This window comes from Neoarius graeffei, chromosome 7, assembly GCF_027579695.1.
Source record: "Neoarius graeffei isolate fNeoGra1 chromosome 7, fNeoGra1.pri, whole genome shotgun sequence".
NCBI lineage: Eukaryota > Metazoa > Chordata > Actinopteri > Siluriformes > Ariidae > Neoarius > Neoarius graeffei.
Window position 1 is genome coordinate 58731883 of NC_083575.1, and position 22942 is coordinate 58754824.

The 22942-nt window shown below is 42.7% G+C and overlaps 1 protein-coding gene across 1 annotated transcript in view; it reads left to right on the forward strand.

Annotated features, from left to right (window-relative positions):
• Positions 1-14602, forward strand: part of si:dkey-192p21.6 (uncharacterized protein LOC565246 homolog) — a 61593-nt gene extending 46991 nt beyond the window's left edge. The window contains exons 11-18 of the mRNA XM_060924768.1: positions 3811-3923; positions 4078-4199; positions 5012-5135; positions 5253-5339; positions 7935-8012; positions 11813-11883; positions 14039-14151; positions 14356-14602. Coding sequence (XP_060780751.1) covers positions 3811-3923; positions 4078-4199; positions 5012-5135; positions 5253-5339; positions 7935-8012; positions 11813-11883; positions 14039-14151; positions 14356-14537 — 890 coding nt within the window. The 3' untranslated portion in view covers positions 14538-14602. The remainder of the gene's footprint in view (positions 1-3810; positions 3924-4077; positions 4200-5011; positions 5136-5252; positions 5340-7934; positions 8013-11812; positions 11884-14038; positions 14152-14355) is intronic.
• The last annotated feature ends 8340 nt before the right edge of the window (positions 14603-22942 follow it).

The following is a 22942-nucleotide window of genomic DNA, read 5'->3' on the forward strand; positions in this document are numbered from 1 at the left end:
TTTGGAGGGAGGCTGATGTGCACATTGCTCTGGGGGATTGGCTCTATCTCTTGGCCTGCTTGCTCTGCTGGCAACCTCCCAGCACTGTTGGGTCCTGCTGCGCTGTGGTTCTCTACCTGGCTTTGGGCCCCTTTCATCTGACCTGCCGGAGCAGTGCCAGGATGCTGGTCAGGCTTTCTTCTACATTTTATCCTTCATTGACAGATGTCCAGGCTTCTCAACCAAGTCACTTTCTGCACCCACGTGTACACTTCTGGGGGATTTCTTGTTGTCATTGTCTATTCCATTCATTGCTATTCGGTCTGTCTTGCTAGGCCCATTTTACAGCCCGCCTCTCAGAGAGCCTTTGGGTTGTTTTTTTTCTCTTTCTTTGCTTCATAGCCACAACAACAACAGTAATAATACATCCAAAGACACATAATGCTGCCCGTAACCTCCACCTCTTAATCGACTCGAGATCTCTTGATACAGTAAGATAGGATAAAGTGGAAAGTACACTTCCTTTGAAAAGCATGGCTGTGTGCTTTAACTAATAGTCACCATCAGTCACTGAAGTCACTTCCTCTCTTTCTGGAGCGAGGTGGAGTGTTTCTGCTTTTTATTTGATTTGTTGGATCAATGATTGGGATTATATTATTTCACACGGTCCTCCTCTATGCCACAAAGAGGTTTTCAATTAACTAAATGCTTAGATTAGCATCAATCTTCTTGTCTGTGTCCGTTCTTCAGCACCCCTTGGGCTCAAATAATTGTGATTAGTTTCGGTCAGGCAGGTCACACCTATGTACTGACAAACAGAATCCCCATCTCTAATTCTCTAAAGCAGTAAGTGTCATTTTAACTTGAAGTCTATAATTTTACTTTAAAAAAGAGAAAAATTAGAAATTATTTTAGGTTTTAGATAATTTAAATTACAAAATGTACACATGGCTCCAATCATGAGCTCGGAACTGTGTCGAGTTTCTTTTATCATGGGTTTCTTCCAGGTTGTCCAGTTTCCTCCCGCCTCTCAAAAACACTACAGTAGGTGGATTGCCTGTGCTAAATTGCCGTGTGTGTGTGTGTGTGTGTGTGTGTGTGTGTGTGTGTGTGTGTGTGTGTGTGTGTGTGTGTGTGCGCATGTATTTATGCATTGGTGTTTTTCTGCCTTCCAGGATAAAGTGCTCATTGAAAATTAATGAATGAATGAGTGGAAAAAAATAGTGAAAAAATTATCTTTCTATATTAATTTTTTATTAAATTAAGCTGTTAAATAAATTGTCAAAGAATGGAGACATTACGGGAGACAGAATCGCACAATCTCTAAAAATGCAACTTGTACTGATTAAGCACATGGAAATAAAAAAAATAAATAAATAAAATTGATATGAGAAAAAAATCCAAAGTTTCTCAGGAATTGATGAAAAAAATTTAATTAAAGGTGCTCTTTGGTATAGGGAATGCAAAAACCTTTGAAAAAAGAAGGAATCCAAGGCATTCTTTGTATCCAACTATATAAAAAGCCTTTATTTTACATGGCTATTTCATACAGAAAACATGAGCTGAGCAGCAACCTGCTCAGCTGCTCAGCTCATGTTTTCTGTATGAAATAGCCATGTAAAATAAAGGCTTTTTATATAGTTGGATATGAAGAGTGCCTTGGATTCCTTCTTTTTTCAAAGGTTTTTTTTTCCAAAAATAAAAATTGATGAAACAAAGTAAGTTATACAGTGGTGCTTAAAAGTTTGTGAACCCTTTAGAATTTTCTATATTTCTGCAAAAATATGACCCAAAACAACATCAGATTTTCACACAAGTCCTAAAAGTAGATAAAGAGAACCCAGTTAAACAAATGAGACAAAAATATTATACTTGGTCATTTATTTATTGAGGAAAATGATCCAATATTACATGTCTGTGAGTGGCAAAAGTATGTGAACCTTTGCTTTCAGTATCTGGTGTAACCCCCTTGTGCAGCAATAAGTGCAACTAAACGTTTCCGGTAACTGTTGATCAGTCCTGCACACTGGCTTGGAGGAATTTTAGCCCATTCCTCCATACAGAACAGCTTCAACTCTGGGATGTTGGTGGGTTTCCTCACATGAACTGCTCGCTTCAGGTCCTTCCACAACATTTTGATTGGATTAAGGTCAGGACTTTGACTTGGCCATTCCAAAACATGAACTTTATTCTTCTTTAACCATTCTTTGGTAGAATGACTTGTGTGCTTAGGGTCGTTGTCTTGCTGCATGACACACCTTCTCTTGAAATTCAGTTCGTGGACAGATGTCCTGACATTTTCCTTTAGAATTCCCTGGTATAATTCAGAATTCATTGCTCCATCAATGATGGCAAGCCGTCCTGGCCCAGATGCAGCAAAACAGGCCCAAAACACAATACTACCACCACCATGGTTCACAGATGGGATAAGGTTGTTATGCTGGAATGCAGTGTTTTCCTTTCTCCAAACTTAACACTTCTCATTTAAACCAAATTGTTCTATTTTGGTCTCATCCGTCCACAAAACATTTTTCCAATAGCCTTCTGGCTTGTCCATGTGATCTTTAGCAAACTGCAGACAAGCAGCAAGTTTTTTGGAGAGCAGTGGCTTTCTCCTTGCAACCCTGTCATGCACACCATTGTTGTTCAGTGTTCTCCTGATGGTGGACTCATGAACATTAACCAATTAGCCAATGTGAGAGAGGCCTTCAGTTGCTTAGAAGTTACCCTGGGGTCCTTTGTGACCTCACTGACTATTACACGCCTTGCTCTTGGAGTGATCTTTGTTGGTCGACCACTCCTGGGGAGGGTAACAATGGTCTTGAATTTCCTCCATTTGTACACAATCTGTCTGACTGTGGATTGGTGGAGTCCAAACTCTTTAGAGATGGTTTTGTAACCTTTTCCAGCCTGATGAACATCAACAACGCTTTTTCTGAGGTCCTCAGAAATCTCCTTTGTTCGTGCCATGATACACTTGCACAAACATGTGTTGTGAAGATCAGACTTTGATAGATCCCTGTTCTTTAAATAAAACAGGGTGCCCACTCACACCTGATTTGTCATCCAATTGATTGAAAACACCGGACTCTTATTTCACCTTTAAATTAACTGCTAATCCTAGAGGTTCACATACTTTTGCCACTCACAGATATGTAATATTGGATCATTTTCCTCAATAAATAAATGACCAAGTATCATATTTTTGTCTAATTTGTTTACCTGGGTTCTCTTTATCTATTTTTAGGACTTGTGTGAAAATCTGATGATGTTTTGGGTCATATTTATGCAGAAATATAGAAAATTCTAAAGGGTTCACAAACTTTCAAGCACCACTGTAAATATATTTTTTTCCTCAGTTTTAAAATGAATTTGACATTTTTCTCATTTAGATATTTTATTGGGCGGCACAGTGGTGTAGTGGTTAGTGCTGTCACTTCACAGCAAGAAGGTCCGGGTTTGAGCCCCGTGGCTGGCGAGGGCCTTTCTGTGTGGAGTTTGCATGTTCTCTCCGTGTCCGCGTGGGTTTCCTCCGGGTGCTCCGGTTTCCCCCACAGTCCAAAGACATGCAGGTTAGGTTAACTGGTGACTCTAAATTGATCGTAGGTGTGAATGTGAATGGTTGTCTATGTCTATGTGTCAGCCCTGTGATGACCTGGCAACTTGTCCAGGGTGTACCCCGCCTTTCGCCCGTAGTCAGCTGGGATAGGCTCCAGCTTGCCTGCGACCCTGTAGAACAGGATAAAGCGGCTAGAGATAATGAGATGAGAATGAGATTTTATTTTTGATTTGCTCAAAAAGTTATAAAATGTGTCTGTTTTTGCATGCAAGTGTCATGGTCCTGGCTACGGATACCTGGAGTGCTTCAGCGTCTGGCTTTCACCTACTTCATCCTGTCACTGATGCAGACATTCTCTCCCTATCAAGAGATCCCACTAAGTCAGGTGCACCAGCATCTCTAGTGATGAATTTTCTTATTCACACTAGTATTTTGAGTTATCAGTGTTTTGAAGCAAAGACACAACACTAAAACTTTAGCACTGAGAACACTGTGCTAAGAGATGAAATTTCACTGAGGTTTGATACTGACTTTTGCAGGTCCGCTGGTGGAGCCCTGTCCAGGATGTGGTGCTCTACTGGCCTGAGTGGATTTTCATTTTGGTGCTGGAGACAGTGTGGCTGTGTGTCACATTCCTGTTGCCTGTGCCCAACTGCCCCACGTGAGTTGCAGAAACTCCACAGCAGAACACATGCATAAATCCCCAATGCAATAAACCATTTGTGAGCATAATGCATTTGTGACACATGTTTAATCTACATCCTTGAGCTTGATCCTAATGTAATATGATCATGATATTATTCATATATCACGATAACATTATTAACTAGGTGACAGGTACATCACTATTACTGTTCATCAGTGTCAATGCATAGTGCCTTTTTAAGGAAGCGTGTCTTGAATAAAGCTTTTGTATTTTGTATGGATATAAAGGTATACACAGTTATGGCTTGGTGTGTGTGTGTGTGTGTGTGTGTGTGTGTGTGTGTGTGTGTGTGTGTGAGAGAGAGAGAGAGAGCATGCAAGCAGGCTGGTGTGTTGTGCAGCTCTTATGAGACACTCCTGATGATTTATGAGTGTGTGGCAAATGCTTCAGAGGGAATAATTAGCCAATCTCAGTCCTTCATGTGCACTAAAAGGAAGCAAAGGCAGAGGATCCATCTTCTTCCATTTTCCTTTATGTTTTTCTCTTTTTTTCTCACCAGTTTATTTATGCTATTTTTTCTTATCTTCTATTCTTCCTTTTATACACCTTCTCATTCTGTCTGACCCTATAAAGGCATTGACACACATGCAGACAGCTTAGTATCTTCAGAAATGGATGCGCATTTTTTGCATCTCATTTTTGTCCAGAATATAATATAATATATAAATATCCAGCTACTACACTTCAAGTAACGGTGCTTAATTGAGAAAATGACTCCTTTCAGTTTTGGTGTGGTCCGGCACTGAAATCATACTTGCTTCCTACAGTGGGTATTTAGGAGCTGGAGGTATAGGAGATAATGGTCTATACCCAAACTGCACAGGCGGGGCTGCTGCATATATAGATAGATGGTTATTAGGAAACAATATCTACTGGCATCCAACATGTAAGGTAAGAATAAGATCCCACAAAAGCAGGGCACTTAGATCTACTCTGTATTCTGTAGACCTGATAGAACTTCAAAAGTTTGATTGTTACTATTATTATTTCATATTTTCATTCTCACAGGCTATGTATCACACAACTCAGCCTTTTGACCCAGAAGGAGTCCTAGGTACTATTAATTCTATTGTCATGGGATTCTTTGGGATGCAGGTAAGTTACGTTCACAGATTTGTTACAGAAGCTACAAGAAAAGCAAGATGTATTTTAAATTACATACTGTACATATGTACTTAATCATCCCAATTTGCTGCTTTGTTCTGCACAGTGTCAGCTCCTCCACAGGGGCAGAGTCAAAGACTCACCTTTTATATCAGCCATTCAGTGCATGTTTTGCAAGTCCTCATTCACAACATCACACATTTTTAAATTCTATTGAAATACTAATTACCTCTTCGAAGTGAAAGATGATTTAAAAATACTGGAAATTGACATTGTCATTCTGTTTATTTGCTTGCCTTTCTTGTTATACCATCATGGGGCAGAACACTCACTGCCCCACTTGGCTTCTGTTGAATTATTATTGCAACTAGTGGTCAAAAACGGGATCCACAACAAACACTAATAGACGCCCGTTGTTGCCAGATTGGGCTAGTTTAAAAATCATCTGTGGTCTAAATGCCTGAATTTTTTTTTGGCTAGTTTTAAGTGTTTTTGAGATTTTGAGATGTAGCTGGGTTGGATATTTCACAAAAGTCTACCAGCTGTTAACATTTAACCCTTAACATACCATTACCTCTACTTATATTACACCTGCTGTATTGAACACAGTTGAACAAACTCAAAACTAGCTGCTAGATTCTATTCTGGATGGCTCTATGTTGTCAACTCTCACCTGCTTAATATCTACCGGTAGTTAAATTCACTAGATAGCAGCCTAGTCAAGTGTGATAGGCTATGTCTTTATTAATGTTGACCTTCCCGTCCAAAATCTATGATCATGAGCCACTACTGATTGTACATAACTGTCTCGTGTGCTCACACTAACAATTACAAACAAATGTAGAATATCAAATAATGTACTATATTTGACAAACAACTGAGGTGTATTGCAGTTGACCCTTTTTGCGCAAATCTGTCACATCAACTACTTAAACAAAGCGGAGGACTTGCATGTACAGACAGAACCAGTATCGTTCCCAGTGATGGCTGTATTGGATTTGTCTGCATAAAATGAATGTAATTACTAATGAAGTGTACATTAAAATGATAAAATGAAACACTTTGGCTAAATTATGTAGCTAATATCAGGTAGCACTAAATGCAATTCAGCACTATTGTTTATCTCATCTCATCTCATTATCTCTAGCCGCTTTATCCTTCTACAGGGTCGCAGGCAAGCTGGAGCCTATCCCAGCTGACTACGGGCAAAAGGCGGGGTACACCCTGGACAAGTCGCCAGGTCATCACAGGGCTGACACATAGACACAGACAACCATTCACACCTACGGTCAATTTAGAGTCACCAGTTAACCTAACCTGCATGTCTTTGGACTGTGGGGGAAACCGGAGCACCCGGAGGAAACCCACGCGGACACGGGGAGAACATGCAAACTCCACACAGAAAAGCCCTCGTCGGCCACGGGGCTCGAACCCAGGACCTTCTTGCTGTGAGGCGACAGCGCTAACCACTACACCACCGTGCCGCCCACTATTGTTTATGCTACGTTTATTTTTAAAGTCATTTCCCTTAATTACAAAACACTTTTTATATACATTTAACAAACATTTCATTTACAAACCAATTTTTTTGTACATACAAACCTTCTTGGTCAGTACATAGTATTTACTTTTAAATGTTAGGTCCTACCATGCCTTTTGAAACACTTTTATTACTTTAGAATTGAATTGTTTTCTCTTGTGTAAAGATGTGGTCAATATTTGTGAATAACAGCTTCAATTTCCCATTCGTACACCACCACATAAAAGACCCTAATATTGTTATTACAGGTGACGAAGGCTGGACTAGTTCCGCTGATGCACAGCTGCTTCTTCTCGGGGACACAGAACAATGTGTAGTGTAATGTAGTGTCCTATACTACAGTACTGTCCATCAGAGGACTAAAACCTTTCTCACCCCTTGGTAGTGGCATTGCTCTTGAGGGGTGAGAACCTGTCGTGCAAACCTGGACACATTGCTCCCTTCCCTGAGGGCGGAGATGAAAAACAGTTAGAGGCAAGCCTGTCAATCAACACGCCTTAAAGAACACGGCAGGTGTTGGCCCTTGGCGCTTGTGTCAGTCCACTAGTGCGTCCTCGGCTGAGCCACATTCGTCATCACTGGCTTAATCAGTAAGCGTGGAGAGCAGTGAAACCCGACCTCAGTGTCAGGGACATAACCAGCATATCCGCTAGCAGCCTTACCAAATCCACCATTATGCATTCCGTGAACCCTGTAATCCAGCATTTGGAGCTGTGAGATGGGATTCTGGTTTGTGCAGAATGTAGATGTATGTTGCATAAGCTTCAGTGTGTGCCAAACAAGCAGTGTATTAATTGCATATCAGTTGACATTTTGCCATTGTATTCTGGTTTAATGAGTTCACAACAGAATCCATAGCATTGAATTAACACCTACATGGTTCATTTGTATCCATGTGGACTTACATAAATACTGTAGGTGTTCATTGAAAACTGGGATTATTGCTGTGTGGAAACCCCACACACGCACTACATTATAGTACAGTGACTGTAAGCATTTATTTAAGGTACATGTGATAAGCTGTAATGTGCTTTTTATTTCTCCAGGCAGGAAAGATTTTCCTCTTCTACCGCAAACTCAACAGCAAGATTATCATACGATTCACAATCTGGGCTGTCATCCTGGTATGTTGTTGACATTTAAAGTCATCATTACATCGTTCTTTGCAGTACACAAAAAAGATAAAACACTATAATGTATTCTACAAGAGTAAAATATTTCAGCTTCTAATTTAAAAATGCAGTTTCATGAGTATAGGATGCATTCTGTCCTTTTTGGATGCACTGCTGAGTTTATATGTTTTATAAGCGTTCCTTGTTTCTTTATTTTTTGCAGTAATGTATTCAACCTTTTAATAGATAATAACACAGTATTGCAGTAAGCTTTATATGTCCAAAAATTTTTTTTTTAAATCCAAAAGATGTATATACCAGTGTAAATTTTGAAACTAGTAGGAGATTAAGTACATGCAGCACTTTATAGAAAAGAAAAAGGGTTGGAAAGGCTATTATATCTCTACAGGAAGGCGAGAAATATACCCAATATCTAAACTGTACTATGAGACCTTTGTGGCATACAAGTGTTATATTGCATGTAGTTGCAGACAGTTAATGAAATAGGTAGGCGTCATATGATCTGTCTCTACATGCACGGAATGGGTTCCCAGGCAGAGACTGGTATCCGAGCTCTCTCGGGACTGGACCGGATGACTTGTGCGCAGTATGTGGATCTCTAGCATATTAACTGTTAATGATACATATTAATTACACAGCATGTAAAGAAGACAATCCAAATCCCTTACCATTGTATTGTTCCCAATATGTGTACACTTACTCAGATAATGAACTGTTATCCTACATGTCAGTTGGATATACATTATAATGAATACAATTGAATTTCAACCAAACAACTGTGTCCTAACAATTAAGATGTTCAAGAAAATAAACTTAGAGTACATAGGGCACATGCTGAGATTTACTTTGCTTATTAAAATAATTAGATGGATTTAATTACGAGGAGAGGATTCAGGCTTTGGGAATGAAGGCTCCATTTGGGTGGTCTGGATGGAGAAGGGGACATAAGTCAGGGTGGTGGTGTGGTGTGGGAGGGCATTTAAACCTCTGTCCCCTGGGGGTTATGTGAGATGTCCTCTTCTCCGAGAGCCTCCTGGATAAAGAAGAGAGCAGAGTTCACACAGACATATTTATCTGTAATTGAGTTCATTTAGGGGCATCTGGGCATATTACCATTTGTACACAAGGCATGTCTTTCTCATCCGGATTGTGTTTTTGAACACCAGCTCAAAAATACAAGTTTGAAATCAGTAAATGAACTGTAAATTTTTGTGCGCAACCGAGTCTCTAATTAAGGCCCATGGAATATTGGGCTGTATGTTGCAGGAAAATCCTGCTGCTGTCTTGTTTTGGGGGTCTGGCAGCAGAGTTTCTGGAATGGCCTCTCCAGAGAGCACATGTGCTGATTGAAGACTTTTGTCTGGCAGATTCAAGACATTAAGCTCAACAGCCCTATGACCAGAGAACCTCAGCCAATAGCATTCTTTGTGTTTTAGATACATGAACAATATCAAATTGGTTTTGTATGATTTTATATATATATATATATATATATATATATATATATATATATATATATATATATATATATAAACCAAGGAAATCTGTATTTTTGCTATTCTGTAATTTTATTAGTCTTGCTTTACCAAATTTGAGCATTTATAGGTATACAAAATTCATTTCACCAATATTTCCAAATCTGTCATTCATTGTACATCTGAGTTTTTACCTGCTTACCAGATTCAACTGAAAAAAAAGCTTTGATAAATAGCTGATGAAATGAGGAAGATGTGAAAGAATATTAGTCAGTGACAGTAACTACAAAGGGATTGCCAGGAAAGTGATAGTAAAACTCTGTCTCTAAGGTTCAACAAAGTTGTTTTGAGCAGGATCTTGGCTGGTGCTTTCTTAGGACCATTGTTATTCAGACTTGGGATTTAGCAAACCAGAATTTTTCTGGAGACATTATTTTCTTCGAGCTGTAAACAACAGTAGGTCCAAAATTCAGATATTCAGTAATAGAAATTTCATAAGGACTGTAGAGTGTGAGGTTTAGTATTATTTGCAGCTGTAAATGAACAAGATTGATTTTATGATGTAAGACAGAGCAGTAAATCATGATTCAAAAGGTGCATCTTTTGTAATTTACTCATGAACGTTGTAATCATTTAAATAGGGTCCTTCCAAGGTTCGATCACTGTGCATCTAAAGATGCACAAGCACTTAATTGTTATTCATTTCATTTATTGTAGTCAATACATTATTGCATTACTTTTTTTTGTTACTTTTCTATTCTTTACATATTTTAATTGCATTCATAGCTCTTTAAATAAAAATGTAGAATGTCTTTTTCACTTTTCATAGAAAGATACATTAAGGGAGAGAGCATATGTTGTGATCCCAGTGTTAGAAGATGTCTACCAGTATTTGATACCAGTATTTCAGTATTTTACATTTTATTATCCTTAGCTCTTAGGACAAATTGGCCCATTACAGCCTCCATGTTGAATCACACTGGCCATTATGACAGAGGGATATTGCTCAGGGTGCTGAAATAAAGGAAGGAAGATCTGTTACTCTTCACCTGGAGGCACAGCATGATAAAATAAACTACCCAACAGTGAAACATTATGTTGAAAAAATAAAGCTAAAGCATTATATTCCCACTTTTTATGTCTGATAGCCTCTGTTGAGAAACATATGGCTTAGGTTCAAGGTTTGCCTCAGAATTGTGAAGACATCTTAAAGATCATTCAGGGCAAAGAGGATTTTCATAGTTTGTAGTAATGAATGTCTAGTTATGTTCATATACATATAGAGCATGAAATACTTGTACTGTTAGAATGATCTTGTTATAGGCTTTAGAAAGAACTTTTGAGGAGTGTAATGTTAAATACAACCTTTACCACTCCAGGCAAGACTGAAAATGGCCAGTCTTGAACATATTGAAATATTTATTGACACACAGAGCTTAGAAGCCAGTATGTACACCATAACTTCAGCAAGCACCAGAACAACCATCAGTTATCACTGACATCTCTGGAGAGCAGTCCAGTTTAAGAGGACAAGCTGCACGTTGAACAATCTGTTCTATGGTTAATGCACTCTTGACAAGGGTTATATTCTGGTTAGCAATGATAATTGTCTCGCACCACAAAAACAATGTAATAAACCATACTCTAAGAGAGTGAGCCTGGCAGCTGTGATGGGAAACCTGTGGCATGAGATGAGCTTTTGAGGCTGTTGTTCCCCTATATCCTCATAAACAATGCCCCGGAGTTAATTAGAGTTCAACGATCAGTGGTTGGCCATGTGAGATTAAAATTGAGCGATTGCCCCACATAGCAGTGATAGTTCTGCATCCTGCCTACATAGCCTGGAGACTCAATCTAAACCCAGCCAAGCTATTTCCACATCATTGATTCTGTCATCTATACAAATGATGGATATTCCTCTAACGAGCCGGTTTGGATGCCGATATGTCCTCCCATGCCAAAGCAAAATACTTCTGTCTAAGTCACTGTCTGCTTTAGAAAAATATACTTGTGTTTTTAATGACTGTAGTTTTTCAGAGAGTATAGACATGAATATTTTTGTATAGTAACAAAGGATGTAAAACATCTAGCATAAAGCATGTTATATGTAAGATGATATTGCATTAAAAGTTGGCATATGAAAGATACTAGCATGTTGTATTGTGTACAGGTCTGCAAGACTTGGCAAGGCTTATGTCTTCGAAGCTCAGCTAATCTGTTTGAATCTTTATTGTGCTGCTCTAGATCTCCAGTGTCTGAGAGTGCTTGCTTTATGGCTCAGCATTGATTTGAAATCTGTTTCATTTTGACCCTCAGGGAATCTTGACGGCCATCCTTTCTAAGTGCACACGAGACTCTGGATTTATACCTGTCAATAAAAACCTTTGGTAAGTGCTTCCTGACCCCCTAAATCCAACCACTTATCTCCACAGTAAAGAAGGATTCAGTCTACAGTATGCACAAATCAGAGGCTGCTAAAACACACATTTACTTACCTCTAACTGTGACTGGCCTGTAAATAATCACCCTTTCACTTGGAAGAATGAGGCATGCCAGGTGATGCATCCTCTAACAAGATCACTCTTCTTTACAGCCAAGAAACAGCACAGTTTTACACTCCCAATTCTCCATCATGTCCAAAGTCTACTTCTCACTAGCACTCATATGGGGCATAGTGAAATGTGCAGGTGGTATGATGGCAGCACTGAATCATGGTGCACTATTTGTGTTATGGTTGGAACATATACGTATGTTACTATCCAGATTAACATTAATTGTTATTAACAATACCATTCATATTTTATATTATTAATATAATGAATTGTGTGTGTGTGTGTGTGTGTGTGTGTGTGTGTGTGTGTGTGTGTGTGTGTGTGTGTGTGTAGCATGTTTTAATCTTTGAGACTTCCTTCCATCTATGCACATCTAAACCAATTACATACCTGGGTTTTATGGACAGTTCATAATATGCAGCTTATTGAGCCCCTGAGAATGTCTGTCTTGATTCCTAAAAGTAATTAAGCATGAGCCAAGAGTCAGTTTTGGCTCTGCTTCAGCTGACATAAGAGATGCCTGCTGGAGTACCCTGGGATGCAGCCATTTTACATTAGGAGAAAATTCCATACTGCATCCTGGTACTTAGGAACTGACAGGAATGTGATTTGTTGGTAGACATCTAGATTTTTTTGACCAGGTGCCAAAGATTCACTTTGGATGCTAATATTTCTCTTAGGGATAATTTCAGGACAGGTTTGGTGCGTTGTAAATTATTCATCTGTTTCTGTTTGGATTTTGTTGTTTTTACCATTGTAGTTTGTTCTGTCCATTACAGCCTTGTTGGGTATACTGTAAAATGCTGATGTATGTCCTTTTGTGCATGTGTGAAAGGTTTATTATATTTCAATGTTATTAAAATTCTGACATTCAAATAATCAAAATCTGGAATTTTACTGTCCATTGTGACCAGGAACTTGATAGGCTTTCTGTCAGGTTCCTGCTCTAAATGTAAAAAGAAGCTAAATCAGTGGGTTGTATAAAATAATAAAAAATAAATAAAGGATGCTAAGAGAAAATAAAAACTCTAATTATTAGCTCATCCGGCTGACAGTCAATGAGCGGTGTTGTCTGTCATCATCCAGATTTCACGAAAATCACTTCTCTCTCAATTCTTCACCGATTTTTATTCGTTTTGGCAGGAAAGTGGGTCTGCCTGGGGTGCATATAGCTTCTACCCAAATTTGCATAATTGCAATTAATAATGAAGATATGGAGTAATTAAGCCCTAACAAGCAGTTTCCACACAAATTGCTTCTTTTCCCTCAATTCTTCACTGATTTTGATTCTTTCTGGCATGAAGGTAGGGGTACCTAGAGTGCATATAACTTCTACCCAGATTTGCTTAATTACAATTATTAATGAAGTTATGGATCAATTAAGCCTTAATGAGCAGTTCAACAAAAATTGCTTCTTCTCGGTCAATTCCTCACCGTTTTTGATTCTTTCTGGCAAATAGATTGGTATTCCTAGGGTGCATACAGCTTCTATATATAGCTTGTATAGAGTGTATATAGCTTGCAACTTTTATTGCACAAGGTGGCCCACTTTTAGATCTTTCCTTCTGGACTAGACAGGGCCGGCGTGAGCTACAGCATCATTGATGGTCTTGTTATATATTCTCTTAGAATACTTTACTTTAAAGGTTCCCCCCAGATAGACAACTAAAAAAACAAACAAAAGGGTTCTAAATTACCTTAATGTTTAATTCATTTCTGGAAGTTCAGGTATTAAAAAATTAAAACAAATTATTTGAATAGCACTAAGAAACAGAAAAAAAAGCATATCTACACTCTTAAACTAAACTGTTCAATGGTTTATTAAGGGTTTGTTGGTTAGTTAAGGGTTTTTAGCTTGCTATTTCTAACCCTCTTTGATAAGGAAAAATTCAAGTTCTGCCAGAACTGTACCCCAATCTACTTTTGACTTTTCTACTACCTTTCTAAGATTCTACAATGGAGTTTATTTTTTGTTTCACTCATTTTCTAGGTCTCTATCCTATGTGACCTGCATGGGCTCCATGTCCTTTGTATTGCTGGGTATGATGTATTTTGTTGTGGACATCAAGGAATGGTGGGGTGGCCAACCTTTCATTTATCCTGGTGCGAACAAGCAGGAAACTTATGCGTAACCAGTTTTTTTTTCCCACATTAAAATGCATTTGTATTCTCATATTTTGCTGTAGAGGTTCTTCATATGAAGTGTTTTTAATACTTTAATTTCATAAAGTACCTATGCAGTTTCTAATGTCTTAATATATTTAATGTGCAAACCAATTTGTTAATTAAGTGTGAACTCGTTTTCAGGAATGAACTCCATCTTAGTGTATGTGGGCCATTCTCTGCTGGGCTTTTACTTTCCTTTCAGCTGGGAGATGCGCTACCAGGACAGTCACTGGGAACCACTGTTCCAGAGCCTGTGGGGAACTGCACTCTGGATCTTTATCACCTATCTGCTCTACCGCAAACAATTTTTCCTCAAAATCTAAGTCTGTATTTTATTTGATTGTGAATAGCAAGCATTTAAATTGGATGGATGACCCAACTTCCACATGCTGTCTAATTTTATTCAAACTAATTCTTCTGTATTAGCCTTGATGTATTAGTTTAATCCATAAAACTAAATGTCAAATATTCCAGTGCTCAATTAGTAAATAAGTACTGTACTTAAATGTACTTGTCTGATTTCCTGTCTTCTGCAGACACCTGGGATTTTTTTAATTTGTTGTCAGTTGCATAAGACTCTGAATGTAGTGATTAAATAATTGGGGCTGAAGTAGTACTTAACAAATTAGAATAAGTGATTCTGCCACTTCAGGGGTGACCATTTTGAAGCAGTTGCCATAGTCACCCCCCTTCAGGGTTGGAAGACAGAGAGTGAGTACCATCTGCTCTTCAGCTGAAAGTCTTTTAATAGGGGTCAAGCTGGACTGCTCACCAAGGAGTAGCTCTAATAAGGGCAACACTTTTCAGACTCACTAATGCAAAATCAGGGAAATAACACTGCTGACTTGAAGGTTTGTTCACAGATCTTCATCAAATAAGACAGTCAGTATAAGCTTCATTTATTAACTCTAATAAAAGAAATGTGAATAATAGATGTTTATCAGCATCCCCAACATCTCTCCCAACTGTGAGTGGTTATCAAGGGAGCGTTAGTCAGAATGGAAATATTTAATTTCTCTGCATGAGAGTTCTCAGAAGCAGCTTTACATGGAACACCCTTAGATGTCCTCTCATTAACAATCTGCATTATGTCTAGTCTCATGAGAAAAAGAGGAAGTTACTGAACAGACATTACATGATGGGACATAAGGCTATCTAGGGCCAATTTTTGTACTAAGTTTATTCTGAAAAGTTTTAATAATTTGAATTATCTTTCACTACTGTACTGAAAATTCAATCAAAGACTTTCTTTTCTGTCAGTTTAGGAGAAAGCTTTTCATTTGGGGCTGATCAAATTATAACAGTCCTAAAATGAAATTTTAATATGGGAACTGGACTAATAAGTGTTGATATACTAGACAGATCATGAGCTGAAAAGCTAAAATCACTGAGTCATATGTTAATCTTTGATTGTATTATGCAATAGGCATTATGTTATTTAAAAGCTTAATTGTCTTGCTTATTAGAAAATAGTTGGAACATTTAACTAGATATACTATTAGCATTTAATGTTTAAGCATATCCAAACACACTATCACTAGTTATATATGTAGTTGTGGCTGTATGAACAATGGGTAATTGCTGGAGGTGGTAAATACAACCCCAATTCAGAAAAGGTTGGGACAGTATGGAAAATGCAAATAAAAACAAGAGAAAGCAGTGATTTCTAAATTTACTAACTTGCATTCCATTGCAGACAGTATGAACCCAAGATATTTCATGTTTTGTCTTGTCAACTACGTACATTTCATTTGTTAAAATACATCCATTTCTGCATTTCAGACCTGCAATACATTCCAAAAAAAGTTGGGACGAGGGCAATTTAGGGTTAGTAATGAGGTAAAACAATTAAATAATGATGTGATTTGAAACAGGTGATGTCAACAGGTGATTGTAATCATGATTTGGTACAAAATCAGTATCCAGGAAAAGCCTAGTCTTTGAGGAGCAAAGATGGGCTATAAAGGCCAATTTATGCTGACAACGCAGTCCTCGCAGATGGCGTCTGCGAAGCCCCCCCTTCGCAGATGCTCTGCGCGCACCTCCCAAAAATTGTGACCACCGCAGAAGCCTCGCAGACAGCGTCGCAGACAAGAGGGCTCTGATTGATCCACTCTACATCCGCTGTACACGCACTTCCGCTTCCCTACTTTCCCGGTTTGGTTTGTTTTCACGACCGCCATTTTTAAAAACATGAGCGAAGATGGAGCAGCACGAAGAGCAGTTGATCGAGGAAGTGAGGAAGTACGTACATCTATACGACTCCAGTTCTAGTCATTATAAGTAACCGGAGGATAAACACTCCACTAACCACACCCACCAACTACTCCTAGTGATTTCGCGACTTCGCGCCCCCTTGTGTTGTGGCGGTGAATAACATCACGCACGCCTATTACTCCCTGCTCAACGATAAATTACAACTGTCTGCGAAAAGCTATCTGCGAAAGCCTTGTCGCAAGAGCATGCAGAGGCCCGATCTCCAGTTTGTCAACAAATGCGGGAGAAAATTATTTAAATGTTTAAAAACAATTGTGGCAGCGGGGGCGTGGTCAAGCACCGGTCTGTGACAGGAGGGCGGAGTCAGGGAAGGTAAGTGGCAGAATGACTACACCTGAGAGCAATTAACCTGTGTTTGTGTGTCTTCCCAGTGACCGCGCCCGATTTAAAGAGGGAGAGCTGAGAGCAGAGGAGAGCTGATCCCTGAACGAGACGCTAGTGTGTGTGTGTCTCTCTGTGTATTAAAAGTATACAAATTGTTAGACTGAAAAGTTTGGCAATAAAGCCGCTATTTACCCCGATCTCTGTCCTGCCGTCCTCTGTGCTCCACCCACACGTAGGGAACGTTACAGTGGTGCCGAAACCCAGGAACCAGAGTGGAGCACCAACCAAGCAGCCCCATGGAATCCTCCCCGTTCGCCGACCTGGTCCACGCCTTCGCCACGGCCCAGCAAAGCCAGCACCAGGCGCTCGTCACACTCCGGAAGGAACAAGAGCGGCGCTTCAAAGCCCTGGTGCTGGCCCAGCAGGAAGACCGCGAGGCGTTCCGGCACCTCCTCGCGTCGGCGGGGTCCACCAGCGCTCCGGCCGTGGGCCCATCTCCCCTCATCGTCACCAAGATGGGCCTGCAGGACGACCCCGAGGCGTTCATCACGCTGTTTGAACAGGTCGCAGAAGCCTCGGGGTGGCCGATGGAGCAGCGCACGGCGCGCCTCCTCCCCCTCCTAACGGGAGAGGCAAAGCTGGCTGCGCTACAGCTCCCCGCCGACCGCCGGCTGGCCTACGCGGACCTCCGCTGGGCGCACGCCGGAGCAACAGCGCCAGCGTTTCCGCGCTCTACGATTGGAGGAAGTCGGCCGGCCGTTCGCGTTCGGCCAGCAGCTCCGGGACGCCTGCTGGCGGTGGTTGAGGGCCAACGACCACGACGCCGAGGGAATCATTGACCAGGTGGTGCTGGAACAATTCATCGCCCGCTTACCAGCAGGAACCGCGGAGTGGGTCCAGTGCCACCGCTCGGTGTCGCTGGATCAGGCAGTCGAGCTGGCGGAGGATCATTTGGCGGCTGTTCCGGCGGCAGGACAGCAGACGACGTCGACCTTTCTCTCCTCTTCTCTCTCTCTCTCTCTCTCTCCCCCTCCTTCTGTGTCCCGTCCTTGCCCCATTCCCCCACCGCGGAGGTGGGGGCCGGCTCCACCCCAGCCGGCCCGCCACATCCGCGGTGCCCTTCCATTTCTCCCTTCTGTGTCTGTCTCTCCCCCCCTCAGGTGAGTGAGCCCCAGAACGCCGGTGCAGAGGGAAAGCCCGGGCCGGTTTGCTGGCGTTGCGGGGAGCCGGGCCACCTTCAACAACAGTGCACGGCAATGGAAGTGGGCGCGGTGGTTCGGATCCCCGACGCGCCAGAGGCCGCCCTCGATCGGGCCGGAGCGTATCGCATACCGGTGAGTATCCAAGGGGCTACATATCAGGCGTTGGTGGATTCGGGTTGTAATCAGACCTCAATTCGCCAAAGCCTGGTGCAAAACGAGGCATTGGGGGAAGCACAGGGGGTGAAGGTGTTGTGTGTGCACGGGGATGTTCACAGCTACCCTTTGGTGTCGGTCCACATTTTCTTCAGAGGGGAAAAATTTATAGTGAAGGCGGCGGTTAATCCTCGCCTTACCCACTCTTTGATTTTGGGGACTGATTGGCCGGGATTTCGGGGGTTAATGACACGCTTAGTAAAGAGTGGGTCCTGCCATTTGACAGGGGGAGGTCCCAGGGTCGCTTTGGCGGGAGCAGCTGTCACAGAGCCGTCTACGTCATCTCCGCGTCAGAGTGAGGAGCCGCCGGCTCCTCCTCTCTCTATTGGGGAATCCCTCACGGATTTCCCATTAGAACAATCGCAAGACGAGACTCTGCGACATGCGTTTGACCAAGTGAGAGTAATTGATGGTCAAACGCTCCTGCCGAACGCCACCCCGTCCTGCCCCTATTTCTCTATTATGAAGGATAGATTATACCGAGTGACGCAGGACACTCAGACGAAAGATCGAGTTACGCAGCTTTTAATTCCAAAGAGCCGCCGGGAATTGGTATTCCAGGCGGCTCACTTTAATCCCATGGCTGGACACCTAGGGCAGGATAAGACACTAGCCCGAATAATGGCCCGATTCTATTGGCCGGGGATTCGCGGCGATGTCCGTAGGTGGTGTACGGCGTGCCGCGAATGCCAATTAGTAAATCCAGCGTCCATTCCAAAAGCACCTTTGCGCCCTCTACCTTTAATCGAGACCCCGTTCGAAAGAATTGGGATGGATCTCGTCGGGCCATTAGATTGGTCAGCACAAGGGTACCGCTTTATATTAGTCCTGGTGGACTATGCAACGCGATACCCGGAAGCAGTGCCTCTGCACAATATCTCAACATGCAGTATTGCCGAGGCACTCTTCCGCGTCATCTCCCGAGTCGGAATCCCAAAAGAGATTCTGACTGATCAAGGCACTACATTTATGTCACGGACACTGCGCGAACTGTATGGGTTATTGGGAATTAAGCCGATCCGCACCAGCGTGTATCACCCACAAACGGACGGTTTAGTAGAACGGTTCAATCGCACCCTCAAAAATATCATTAAAAAATTCGTAAGTGAGGATGCACGTAATTGGGATAAGTGGCTCGAGCCCTTGTTGTTCTCAGTGCGAGAGGTCCCCCAAGCCTCCACGGGGTTCTCCCCGTTCTAATTATTGTATGGGCGTAAGCCGCACGGCATTCTAGATGTGCTGCGGGAAAATTGGGAGGAGGGACCTTCACAAAGTAAGAACGAAATTCAATACGTTATGGACCTGCGCGCAAAACTCCACACGCTCACCCACTTAACCCAGGAGAATTTGCGGCAGGCCCAAGAACAGCAAGCCCGCCTGTACAACAAGGGTACGTGCCTTAGGGAGTTCACACCGGGAGATAAGGTACTCGTACTGTTGCCCACGTCGAGCTCTAAATTGATCGCCAAGTGGCAAGGACCCTTTGAGGTCACACGGCGAGTCGGGGACGTTGACTATGAGGTGAGGCGAACGGACAGGGGTGGGGTGCTACAGATTTACCACCTCAATCTGCTGAAACTCTGGAATGAGGAGGTCCCCGTGGCGTTGGTGTCGGTGGTTCCGGAGAAGGCGGAGCTGGGGCCGGAGGTTCAAAAAGGGACATTGGCATCACATACCTCTCCGGTCCCCTGTGGAGACCACCTCTCCCCGACCCAACTCACGGAGGTCGCCCAGTTGCAGACCGAGTTTTCGGATGTGTTCTCGCCCCTGCCCGGTCGCACTAACCTCATAGAGCACCACATAGACGCCCCCGGGGGTGGTAGTGCGTAGCCGCCCTTACAGGCTACCCGAACACAAAAAAAGGTGGTTCGGGAAGAACTTCAGACCATGCTCGAAATGGGCATCGTCGGAGTCCCACAGTGACTGGAGCAGCCCGGTGGTCTTGGTACCCAAGGCCGACGGGTCGGTCCGGTTCTGTGTGGACTATAGAAAAGTCAACGCGGTGTCTAAATTCGACGCGTACCCAATGCCTCGTATTGATGAGTTGCTCGATCGGCTAGGCACAGCTCGCTTTTATTCGACACTGGATTTGACGAAGGGATATTGGCAGATCCCCTTGACTCCACTATCCCGAGAAAAAACGGCCTCTTCCACACCGTTTGGGTTACACCAATTCGTCACACTTCCGTTTGGGCTGTTTGGGGCGCCCGCTACGTTTCAGCGGCTGATGGACAGGGTCCTCCGCCCCCACGCCACCTATGCGGCCGCCTAACTCGACGACATAATCATATATAGTAATGACTGGCCGAGGCACCTTGAACACCTAAGGGCCGTCCTTAGGTCGCTGAGGCAAGCGGGGCTCACAGCCAACCCAAAGAAGTGTGCTATTGGGCGGGTGGAAGTACGGTATCTGGGCTTCCACTTGGGCAATGGGCAGGTGCGTCCCCAAATTGACAAGACCGCAGCAATTGCGGCCTGCCCAAGGCCCAAGACCAAAAAGGGGGTGAGACAGTTCCTGGGGCTGGCTGGCTATTATCGTAGGCTTATACCTAATTATTCGGACGTCACCAGCCCGCTGACTGATCTCACTAAAAAGGGAGCACCAGATCCGGTCCAGTGGACGGAGCAGTGCCAGCGGGCTTTTTCTGAGGTAAAGGCTGCACTGTGTGGGGGGCCACTTCTACACTCTCCTGACTTTTCTCTCTCCTTTATATTGCAGACCGATGCGTCGGACAGAGGGCTGGGGGCGGTTTTGTCCCAGGAGGTGGAGGGGGAGGACCGCCCGGTCCTGTACATCAGCAGGAAGCTGTCGGTGCGTGAGGGGCGCTACAGCACCATAGAAAAAGAGTGTCTGGCCATCAAGTGGGCGGTCCTCGCCCTCCGGTACTACCCGCTGGGGCGCCCTTTCACCCTCTGTTCGGACCATGCGCCCCTCCAGTGGCTCCACCGCATGAAAGATGCCAACGCGCGGATCACCCGTTGGTATCTGGCGCTCCAACCCTTTAATTTCAAGGTGGTCCACAGGCCGGGGGCGCAGATGGTCGTGGCGGACTTCCTCTCCTGTCAGGGTGGGTGGGTGGGGGGGGAGTCAGCTGCAGGCCAGACGGCCACCCGGCCTGAGTCGGGCGGTGGGGGTATGTGGCAGCGGGGGTGTGGTCAAGTGCCGGTCTGTGACAGGAGGGCGGAGTCAGGGAAGGTAAGTGGCAGAATCACTACACCTGAGAGCAATTAACCTGTGTTTGTGTGTCTTCCCAGTGACCGCGCCCGATTTAAAGAGGGAGAGCTGAGAGCAGAGGAGAGCTGATCCCTGAACGAGACGCTAATGCGTGTGTGTCTCCCTGTGTATTAAAAGTATACAAATTGTTAGACTGAAAAGTTTGGCAATAAAGCCGCTATTTACCCCGATCTCTGTCCTGCCGTCCTCTGTGCTCCACCCACACGTAGGGAACGTTACAACAATGTTCCTCAAAGAAAGATACAAAGGGATTTGAATATTTCACCCTCTATAGTGCTTAATATCATAAAATTATTCAAGGAATCTGGAGCAATTTCAGTGCATAAAGGGCAAGGGCGCAAGCCTAAGCTGAAGAATCATGATCTCTGATCTTTCAGACAGCACTGTATTAAGAACCATCATTCATCTATAGCTGATATAACCACATGGGCTCTGGGTTACTTTGGCAAACCTTTGTCAAGCACTACAGTATGGAGGTACATCCACAAATGCCAGTTAAAAGTTTGTGTAAAAAGGAAGCCTTACTGTATGTAAACTGTGTCCAGAAGCACCATCGACTTCTCTAGGCTCAGAGGCATCTGGGATAAACCATCACACAGTGGAAAGGTGTATTGTGGTCAGACAAACACGTATTCCCGGTCTTTTTTGGAAGAAACTGATGCTGTGTACTCCAGACCAAAGACGAAAAGGACCATCCAGATTGTTACCAGTATCAAGTCCAAAAGCCAGGGTCTGTCATGGTATGGGGTTGTGTCAGTGCCCTTGGCAAAGGTAACTTACACTTCTGTGATGGCAGCGTTCATACAAAAAAGTACATTGAGATTTTGAAGCAACATATGCTGTCTTCAAAATGGTATCTTTTCCAGGAATATTTCAATAAGACAATGAAAAAACACATTCTGCACACATTACAAAGGCATGGCTGTGGAAGAAGAGGGTGCCTGTCCCCAGTAGAGAATGTGTGATGAATTTTGAAACAGAAAACATGGCAATGACGACCCCGTACCCTTGCACACCTGTTTGCAGGAAGAATGGGACAAAATAACACCTGAAATGCTTCATCAGTTCACTCCCTAAACATCTTTTAATTGTTGAGAAGTGTTGTGATTCTGTCTTCAGTCCCTAAAAATCTTTTAAGTGTTGTGAGAAGGAATGGCAACATTACAAAGTGGTAAAAGCTTTACCATCCTAAAATTTTTGGAACGTGTTGCAAGAATCCAAATTGAAATGTGTTTATTTTGGAAAAAAAAAACCCTATTAAATTCATGAGGTAAAAAATCAAATAATTTGCTGTTGTATTGTTTTGAGTAATACAGGTCAAAGATTATTTACAAATCATTGTTTTCAGTTTTAATTTCAATTTCAATATACCATCCCAACGCTTTCTGATTTGGGGTTGTAGACACCTTTTTGCATGTAGACAGTGATGCCCAGATAAAGGCAGTGCAGACTTCCTGGAGCAGCATGCCTTTAAGTA